Source organism: Gymnogyps californianus, chromosome 21 (assembly GCF_018139145.2).
Source record: "Gymnogyps californianus isolate 813 chromosome 21, ASM1813914v2, whole genome shotgun sequence".
NCBI classification, from domain to species: domain Eukaryota; kingdom Metazoa; phylum Chordata; class Aves; order Accipitriformes; family Cathartidae; genus Gymnogyps; species Gymnogyps californianus.
Window position 1 is genome coordinate 6311993 of NC_059491.1, and position 10748 is coordinate 6322740.

Below are 10748 nucleotides of genomic sequence, written 5' to 3' on the forward strand. Positions count from 1 at the left end.
TCATTCCCTGCCTTGGTTCAGCTACTTTTGATGTCATGACTATTGAGAATTATAATTAATTGTGCAATTACAGGTTGCTGTTTCGATAATGACACCTACAAATTAAATGCAAACATTTGTTATTGTGTTTCACAGCTGAAAGTAACGGAGTGTCCCAGGGAAAAAGAGTGAATAGACTTGCAATTACTGTAGCATGAGGATTTTGGCTGTGGGCTGTGCAGCACAGATGCTAAATTCAGCATTGACAGCAGCATGCATGCTGTGAGGCAGAGCTGCAAATAAATGGGTGCCTGGCCAAACTCTGCCCTTGTTTTTCGTTAGTTGCACACTTGAGGCTACAAGATCATCCGTCCCTCTCATCCTTCTCTAAGTCCCATGCTCTCCTTTCAGTTATGTTTATGGAATCATACTGACAAGTACAGACAGGGTTTGTCCTACGTTGTTTTTTCAGGATTCTTCCCATTTTACAAGGAGGAGACTAATTTCTTGCTTCTATGTACTCGTGATCTAATGATGCTGGCTGGCTCTCCTGAGTAGGCTCTTAAACCCAAAGAAGACAACTTGCCAATATAGGATCTTTGACACCTAAAGCTACGCTTCTGGAAATTTCAGCTCTTCTTCCTTCCCCATCAGCCTAAGTGCTTCATGGCACATTGCACAGCTCTTTCCAAAACCCATCGTGAATATTTGGATTTCCATCCACGCTCAACTATGGGTGCAAAACCAGGTTCCTCAAAACGATGGCAAGGTAGGTGCTTTTTTAGGCAAATACTTTTCTATCCTTGGTGACAGCATCCTTTCCATTTGCTAACCTGATCATAGTTTTCTGCCTCAACTTTTTGGCATTTCCTTAGCTGCTCGGCCACAGATTTTGGCAACATCTGGTGTAAGAGGTCCTCAGCTAGCCGCCTCTCCCTTTTCAAGTCCTCTGTCTTTTCCTTGAGGTTCCTGGCATAATTGTGTATCCAATCTGTCATTTGCTTGAAGGACATCAGGATTATGGGGTAAATGAGGCAGGCTATCACTAACAGACTGATCTTAAGGCTCATTGTGGACAGGATTTCTTTAGATTTCTTGATGAGCTTTTCCTGTCCCTTCTGCAGTAGGCAGCTCTGTGCATAATGCAGTCCCTTTACCAAGGCTTCAATGGACACAAATTCATCTGAGCCCAGGAATGGGATGAAAAAAGAGATTCCTTCATAGTGGGTGAAATGAAGTGATAGATTGACGTTATCCATCCAGCACTTATGTACACTCTGTGATGAGAAGATAGCATAGTTCAGAATGGCAAAAGATTGATGCAGTACTGCTTGAAAGCTTGTAGATGCTGGCATTAAATGAGCTTTAAGCATGGCTTCTCTTATGTGAAGGATGAGTTTAAAAGCTACTATGTCTGCCCAAACAGGATTGTATCTCATAGCTTTGAGGTCTTCATGGGGACTAGTAAAACGCTCCAGCAGTTCAGAGATCACTCTGGATAGCACCTGCCTGGCTTCAGTATCCCCTGTGCTATTTAATTTTTGTCTCATGTCAATGACGTAAAATCTACAAATGGAGATTTTCTCTTTCTTGCATTGGCAATTCTCACAATACAGTTCCGCTTCACTTGCCTTACAGAGGGAGTTTAAATTCCCCAATAGCTGAGCATGAAATGATCTATTCCTCTTGTCTGCTGCTGAAAACAGCCAGCTGTGCCTTTCTTCCTGCAGGAGATAGATGAGGCGAACAGCCCAAAGGTTTTCACAGGAGGCAATTTCCTGAAGGGCTTTCCCTGTGTTTCTCCATATTTCCAAGCTGTTGCTCAACTCAAAAGAAATGGCTCCAAGGAGGCTGCAGAGGGAGACCATGCATGCTGTCAAAATCCTTTGAACTGTTTTTCTACCACCAGCATTGGAGGGGGGAGAACATCTAAAAAAAAAAAAACACCAAAAAAACCCGAGTGGGGGTGTCTGATCACTGGGATGTTTCTTGCAGCTCCTGAAAACATAACTGGAGCTAGTAGTGATATTTAACAATTCACATGCATTTTGAAACAAAGTACAGGGAACATGCATTAGCTGAATGTTATTGAAAGACATATTTTATTATATTTTGTTCCACCTGACATTTTATTTTAAAAGAAAAGGTGTAGTAAAGAGACTGTTTCCATGACACGCAGAGCTGCAAAAACACATGAATGAAATCATACAGTTTTTCTGTGAGTATTAAGACTGATAAAATCCTTTGCTGTAGGGTTTATTCTCTGTGGTACTTCTATCCAAATCTGAAGGAAGCCCATGAAAAGATGGGTTACTTATTCCAGTGATCACAAACTGGAACTGTTGAATTTTTTTAATCAAACTTTTAGAATTTGTTCCTAATAGAAATTTGCAGATGATGAGTAATCTGTGTTGATATGTTCAAATAAGCTCAGATGTTTCCACAATATTGTCTAAATATTTCAAAAGGAAAATTTCGGGTTTGTTTCAGTTTTTACAGAAGTATATGCATATCCAATTTTTACTGTTTGAGCTTTGTGATTACCTTTTCTGTCCTTTTTCATTCTGCGAATAATTGACATCCATGCTCCATACAGCGAAGTAACCTCTAACGATTTTCATTTTCAGGACTATTAATCAATCATTTACAATCTTACATTAATGATACTCATGAAAACAACTCGGGATGTTATGCTGAAGCTGGCGACTCCTGAATAACTGGGCAACCCTTATTTCCACTGATAAAGAACAAAGTAGGGGACTGGGTTGCTATCAGTCCATTCAGCTCAGTCCTTTTCTCCCCCCCCCCCCCCCCAGCCCCTCTGCATAGCAGAGGTGACTGAAAAAAGCCCTCCTCAGATCCCCTGCTCTTTCAGAGAGGTGAAATTACATTTTTTAATAAGATAAATAAAAACCCAGTAAAGCCTGCTATTTCTCAGCAGAGGCTGATATTAGGCAAAACAAGTTCCTGCTGGGCTCTTCATGGCAGAATGGTGGTCAATGGTTGTAAAGTAGAAGAAAAGTAATAAAAGTATGGTCCCCAAAGATGATAAACAGCCATATTTTCTCTTATTTATTTAATACAATTTATGTTTAATAAAAAATATATATATTTTCAATCCAATGGTAACAACTGCAAAATGTCTGATTGAAAGGAACCGCAAGCCTAGAAAAATTTATCTCTGAACCCAGATGCATTTCTGTTCTCACAACAAACTTCCAATCTTTTCCTTACTCTGTCTACTCCTTACGTTTGAGTCACTTGTCCTCCATTTTTAATCAATCGTTTACTCTTGAATCTGCCTAAATATCTGCCAGGAGGGAGAAGAAAAACACAACAAAAATCCACCTTGATTTTATACTGCCTACCTTTTATTACAATGAAAGAAATAGAAATAGGGGCCTTAATTTAGTACCAGGCTAAAAGGTGGTGATTCTGCTTGTGCTTTGCAAAAAAATCCCCATTTGTGTCTGCGTGTCAGCCGACAGTGACAGTTCAGAGGTCTTCACCTGGCATCTGAATGACTTAAAAACGAGCAATGGGGACATGAAGGAGATAGGTCTGCAGAGGTGCTGCCGGTACTTACTGCTGGATTTTACTCTTCCCCTTGCTAGGTTCCCAAGATCACAGGGTGTTAAAAACCTCTCTGTAAAAGCATTTTGCGGCGCTCCCACACTCACCTGCATGGACCTGCTTGCACCCGTGCTGCCTTCCTGCTGGGCATTGCCACTGCTTGCTCTGGTGAGTCCCGCTCGCAGACTCAGGGTCCCGACAGCTGCCTGCCTGCTGCCTTCAGCCCTGCCAGTGCCTCGCTTTCTCACCTCCTACCCCCCCGGAGTTGTTCCTGTGGCTCTCTAACTCTTCCTACCGCCCAGCCTCTTCACAGCAGGCTCACCTCTTCCCCCAGGTGAGGGTAGCAAGCACCAGCCCAAGGCAGGGGAAAGGCTGTAAAAGGTCTCCAGCATTATCCCTAAGTACAGGCACTGGTCCTGACAATACACAGGAAGAAGTGACAGGGACATATGTTTTTCTTTCATCTTGTGAAAAATAGCGTTTATTGCAGTATAGTTAGGTATAATATTTGTGTTGTTAAAGGCGTAATTTCCCAGCTCTTTGTGATCAAAGGTGTCGTGATTATGACTTTATTCAAACTGTTTTCCTTCTTGGCATCTATCATGCAGTTCTTTTTGGATTAGTTGGTTGCTATAACCTACAAAAATGTAAAACAAGTGAAAAATCAGATCATGAGACCCAGGGATTTGTGAATACTGTACGTTGCATCCCAGATGCAGGATTTAAATAACTGAAATAAGATTGTTGCTTCTCAGTCACTTTTTAGATTAAAGTTTATATTAAATTAAAAAATAATTGATGTTCCAGACTTGAGCAGCATGTGCTGCCTTCTAGGGTGCAATTGCAACAATCAATGTTATTGATGAATACAAATTTGAGTAATCACTTCTGAAGTCATACCAATAAAATCTTTATGACTATAAATATAGCTCTAGTATAAAGGGAGAATGCATTCCTAAACATTGAGACTTATTTAAAAGTGAAAATAATTTGGATACCTATTTAAGAGGAGGATACTTTACTTTTGCTGCAGAGACTGCTTTTGCGCTGGTAAGGGCTTGTGTACAGAGGTTACTTGTACGTAAAGTAGCATTTGAATCAAAAGTGATACATGTCCCTGAGTAGGTGGCAGAAATCTCAATCAGAGAGAACCTCAGAAATAGCTTAAGTGTCTGTATTCTCTAGCAGCAATACCTAGAGCCTTACCTGCTCGATCCAGCTATTGTAAGCAGAGACCCGAGTGAAGACAGAAGGCTTGTGATAATAGTTGCAGCCAAGAGCAGAGCCAAAGCTGACGATACCATGCACTTCCCACCTGCCATCAGCACCTTGGCAGTTCAGCGGGCCACCAGAGTCCCCCTGGGAGGAAGGGGGAACAGTTAATGGCAGTCATAGTGTGAATAGCTCCTCCTTGGTTTTTTTTTAAGCTTTCCTTCCCATCAGGCCTGTTTGTGTCTGAAACCAAGGCCTAAGAGCGGTGTTCTCTGGACTCACATTACAACTGGAGATGACTCCATCCCCACCAGCACAAACCATGGTGGGTTTCACTGTGCTTCCCCACCAGCTAGGCTTGGAACAAGTTGCATAATCCACCACCAGCAAAAGGCCTTGCTGCAGGTCATCTGGAAGATCTCCATTTGCTGGGAGGGAATAGAAACAGAGGAGTCATGGTACCAACTGGCACTGAAGAAAGAACAAAACTGCATTGTTAAGTTTCTCCCAGGATCTGGGTACTATCCCTCCAGGTAAGAAACTCCATAGGGGCTGTATTAAAGGAGAAGCTGTATAATCCATTCCTTAGCTCCATTCTTTTTATATATATATATATATATATAATATATATATATAAAAAGGCCTTAACTTACTAATAATTTGCGTTCCATTTAAAAATGTCGCATTGTTAGAGAAATAAAGGGCTGCTCTTTGTTCAGGAGTTTGCAATTTACTTATCACTCCAGGAGCTGCCTCTTGAGCCGAGCTGACACTTCTGCTGAAGTCTCTGAGATTTTCTTCACTTTACATCTATTCCCTTAGGTGTCTTTTCAGTTATTCAGCGCCGTATGTTAGGATTAGCAAATTCACCAGTCTGCATGCTGTTAACGTTTGTTACAATAGCTTCTAAAAGCTTAGTATAGGGCCCTCTAGTGCATGACTAGCCCCGTTACAAGCAAAATAAACTTGAAAGGCAGGGAAGAATCATACTGTGTGAGTGAAGTGGGGCCTGATAAACTACCTCACTACATTGAGGTTGAGGGGATCTTGAGCACCATCAACAGCCTTTTTCCAATCAATCTCAAAGGAGAAGGCAGTACTGAAAGATTTTGTGCAACAATTTTGCAAATGTCCAAGTACTTACTCTGCAGTCTTCCCCATCCTGTCACGTAGCAGGCAGTGTTGGACGATAGGATGCTTTGTGCAGGGGGGAGGCAGGCCAGCTTAATGTGGTCACTTAAGGTGACGTGTTCAGTGAGTTTGATCAAAGCAATGTCATACCTGTGGTCATACGCCCACATTTGAGAGTGGGGAAGAGAAAGGGAAGGCGTGAAGAGGTTTGCAAATAGATTAACACACAGTAGCACGAATACTTAGCAGTTATACAGCACTTGGTGTATTCAAAAGAGATGCAAGTGAGCCAGGAGGCCAGTACATAAGCAGTAAAGATTCCTCCACCCACAAAGCAATGGGGAAATCCATGGACTGGAAGACTATTCCCTGCAGAACTGTCCACTTTCCTGCTGGCAGCTTTCTGGAAATTGCCTTTTATAGGTTCTTTTCACCAAAACCAAGCATGTGTTAGGACTAGCTCCAAGGACCCAGGAACTGAGGGGATTTCTTTGCTAATGCCCTTAGCCTGCAGCAGGACATAGGAGTCCTTCAGCAACAAAGATATTAATACCATTGATCAATAATACTCTGTGTTTATGCCGTTCGTAGGAGAGCTTCAAAGAGTGTTGTATAAATTAATTCATTCCCTTCCACTGTATGAAAGAAATCATTGCATAGAACAGCTTCCCACCCAAGCATGAACATGCAAAATGGCATCTGAAAACACAATTAATCAATAAGCGATTAATATTGAAAATTCTTTATCTTCTCTTGAGGGGGAAAGGTACAAACTGGAGCCTCAGCTCTCATCTATGAGCAAACATTTAGAAGTACCACTGGAAGCTGTAACAGGAGGCTCTAAACATTTATGCATTTAGCTGCCACAACTCGGGGTGGGTGGGATTCAGCCAGTTTGATTTTTGCCCTGCATCTAATAACTGAAAAAATACTTGCCACCAGCTTACCCATTTGCAACATTCTGTGGATCCCACTTCTCATTGACAATGATTTTTTCTGGAGGAAGTGCAATTGATCCTTCTTCCACAGCTGCTAGGTTGTATTTTCCAAGAAATACTCGATATTCCCTAGAAGAACTGGGCAAGAAAAGGACTAACACTCAGTTATGCAGCTGCTGGCTTGCTGCTTAGGCATCTGCATCTTTGCCACCTGAGATATTCAGTAAGAATAGCCTTAAGACTGTAACCTCACATCACATGCATGATTTGTCTGGAGCTGAGCCAATGTCTGACTGATTTGCTAAGGACAAAGCATTGTGTGCTAGGCTTAATCATTTCATCTCCAAGCTGTCCTGTCAACTCCTGCTTAAGGCTTCATTAACAAACTCAAGATGCCTCCAATCTTTGCAGGATTCAGCTCGTATTCTTCAATGAAGTACACAATTTGGACTGCTTTTTTGACAGTGATAAACAGCTTCATTAATAAACAACTGTGTGAGAGATATGTAGGATTTATAATAATAACATGCAGCCAATCCTTATTTCTTATTATGATATTTTCTACAACTTATTGTTACAATAACCAAGAACTGTATGTATGTATTCGAGGACATATGCTACCAAACCAAAATGGGATTGTCTTTGTGGAAACAGTTTTGATGATGAAAGGGCATAGCTGTACCTGATCATTTCTTTGTTATACTGCCCCATAATATGAAGAGCTTACTGAAAATGACTGGTATATTCAAAACATTTGTGGTTATTTCTTCAGGGAGTGGATTGATTAATCTGTGGATCTCACTGCCACATATTTTAGAAACAGGCAACACAGCTGAATTTTAATAGCAACTTGAATACATAATGATGTCTGTAGTTATTTACAGAAAATGAAGAGTATATAATTCAGGTAATTGTATGAGGGTTTTTTTCCCCCTCTACTTTTATTTAAAAAAATGAAAAGGTGTCATTCTTCTTCTGACCTATTAGTTATAATCAAAAGATATGATGTGAAGCTCAGAGCTCTTAATTGGGAAAGGGAGAACTGGCATTAATACAGTTTTGCTTCATCTGTCTCTGGTCATGCACTGCTTCCTGGGTACAGACTTTAACTCCATTATTTACCTGATGCAGTGTGCAGCTGTCATCACCCAGTTGGTTGCAATGAGGGTTCCTCCGCAAGTGTGACGCCATTTGCCATTTGAATTGTACTGAAGGGAGGCCTAGGATCAACGTATCAAATAAGGCTCAGATTTTTTGCTTACTGATTTTTCATTATTGCACCTTCTTCCTGTACCCAGAACACAACTTGCTGCTGGAAGATGGTGGGAGGCTTTTAAGCAACAAGTTTCCAGCTCCTGGCCACAGAAAAGGTTTCCCTCCTTCCCTATCATCCAAAACCTTGATTTTTTTTTTTTTTTTTAATGTTGTTTCTTCCAAAACTCTCGCTAAGCCTGGCCCAATAGAGCACTTAATTTGCTTCAGAAATGTATTTTTAACTCCATGTACAACTATGCTCCGCTAGGCATTGTATGCTCCACTGAATTTCACGGTTTTCTTAAATATGGGATGGTGCCCAAGACTACTGAAAGAACATGAAAGCCTGCATAGCCAGCACGAGGTGGCACATTGAGAGCTTTCTTAAAAAGACTGGAAACTTTGGGATTGATCAGAACGTAATATTCAAAACCTAAGACATGACAGGCAAGATGCATCAAATGAAATATAAGACCTGGTTTTGTTCAGCCATGTTGTGTGAGGGTAGCACAACCCTAATTGTTCCAGGGAAAGCACAAAATGACTAACCTGCCAGGGCCAGCTGTACGGTCTTGCGTCTTCCCCTCCAACAACTCTAGACACAGCAGGTGGGTAGGCAGGAACCCCGCAGCCAAAGGCTAGAAGACAGAAAATAGGATGTGTGTTTTAAAAGTAGGAGGTTTAAAAAAAAATGTCTGTAAGAGAGAGGTTTTTTTAAATATAGACTGTGTTTGTACAGAACATTACAAGGTACAAATATAGGCTGTGATTTAATGCGATACAAGTGAAGATACAGCCATCAGTCAAAACTGACCGATGTTACATAAAGCCTGTTTGAACAGTTTCATTTTTCTGACAGATAATCAAATCAAGTTGGCTTAACCAAATTCTCATGTGTCAGCTGAGATGCAGCTCTTAGCCAATGCAAGAATTTTATGTGGATTAACTGTATTTCAGTGTATTCAAGCTAAGTAAAATAACTTTGAATTTGCTAAAGACCTGAGAGCAGTAATGCTGATCGAGCCCCTATAAGAACAGAATAGCACAGCACCTAGTTACTGTTTTGAGAGAACTTTTTAATTAACTGCCTATGCTGTATCTTTCTGCTTTGTTGCAGAATGTCTAATTTCCCTAAAAAAGGAAAGTTGCTGTTAGATTTTAATTCATTTTTCCTTTAAAACTAATGCTGAAATTGGACACGTACCTGCAGCTGCCAGAGTCAACACAGCGAAGAGGATCCAAGCATGATGCCGATTAGCTGTATGCTGCAGGCTCTGCTCTGCAAGCCATTTTAGATGCTATTGTTTATCTCTGGGACACGTGACTTAAAATGCAGTGCTATTCTGATACCAATGGAAAAATTGTGTAATTGTGGGATAATTTTTTTATATGCACAAGTGCCTAAAAAAACTCCAGTTTAGATAGACCTTGGATCCAGGCTATATAAACAACTTGGTTAAAAAAAATTCCCACTGAGGTGCATGTTATCTCTAGCAGCTGTTTGCTTTCCCATTGCCTTGAAAGTTCATCACAAAGGTGTTTTCAGAAGGAAAATGTTAAATGAATTATTCTAACACTTGGTGGTATGTCAGCAGTAGCAGTGTCTGATATATTCAGACAGTGATAGATTCAGACATGTCAGTGGGGTTGGATTAGATGATCTCTGGAGGCTCCCCTCCCAACCTTAATTATTGTATGATTCTGTGATTGCTTGAAATGGTATTTTGTTCTGGTTTATTTTGTGACTGAATGGCAACTACCACTTTGTACTGACTGAAAACCTGTATCTTCTTTTCTAGATCAAGTTGCATGTGCTTTAGCATGTCATACTTCTTCAATAATACAAACTATAATCACTTTGAAGTGGCAGATGTTTCAAGCAACACTAAGAACCACCTGTCCATGATGATGGAGAAACACTGGTGTAGCACGGTGAGGCAGACTTCATTTCTTTCCTATTTACCTTTAATTGTTAGATCAGTAGCACATCCCTGGAAGAGGATAAGAGGGTTCCTGTAGCATTCAAATGAGCATTTTTACACCCCAAATCAGCATGCTGACCTGTGGTATAATGCAGTGTGAGCTTGTTAATGAAAAAGGGTAAACCATTTTCACTAAAAGGACAAACCGGGCAAGAGCAGGCATTTAGACCACTACAAAGCTCCTGCCACAAAAGAAAGTGTCCTAATTCATTACTGGACATTTGAGATCAATGACTTGGTATCAACACTTACCCTTGTGTCTGTTCCTTTTTTTTCTGCTACTACGGGAATTTTCCATCCTCTGTCACGTTTCCATCCACCTATGCTTCACCTGGAAAAACTGTTAATGGTTATTTAAAAAGCAAACATCTCTATCCCATAAGCCAGGTCACACACAGGGAGCAAACTTATTAGAATGGAAACAAATATCATAATGCCAGTTTTGTAACCAGAGTTGCATTGTCATATAGACCAAACTAGAGCTTTCAAAAAAGCTGAAATAAATCTATTGTTTAATGTCAGTATTAAGAAGCAGCAAAATCCCTGATTTTCATAGGTTCCATTCAGCAGTAGGTACTGATTTGGATGAAAGATGCCTGGAGCACACATGTGGAAGGCAGAAATGTATAATGCTTTGCTGTTTTGTCTGCTTCTCAATAATGTATTGTCCTACCCAAAC

General features: G+C 40.7%; 1 protein-coding gene across 1 annotated transcript; it reads right to left on the reverse strand.

The window, feature by feature from the left end:
• Positions 1–4746: 4746 nt before the first annotated feature.
• Positions 4747–10501, reverse strand: LOC127024781 (chymotrypsin-like elastase family member 2A). The gene is made up of 7 exons (XM_050909454.1): positions 10462–10501; positions 8637–8725; positions 7956–8053; positions 6843–6971; positions 5909–6045; positions 5047–5192; positions 4747–4911 (listed from the first exon to the last, which is right to left on the reverse strand). The coding sequence occupies exons 1-7, from the start codon at positions 10499–10501 to the stop codon at positions 4747–4749; spliced, it is 804 nt and encodes a 267-aa protein (XP_050765411.1).
• Positions 10502–10748: the final 247 nt, after the last annotated feature.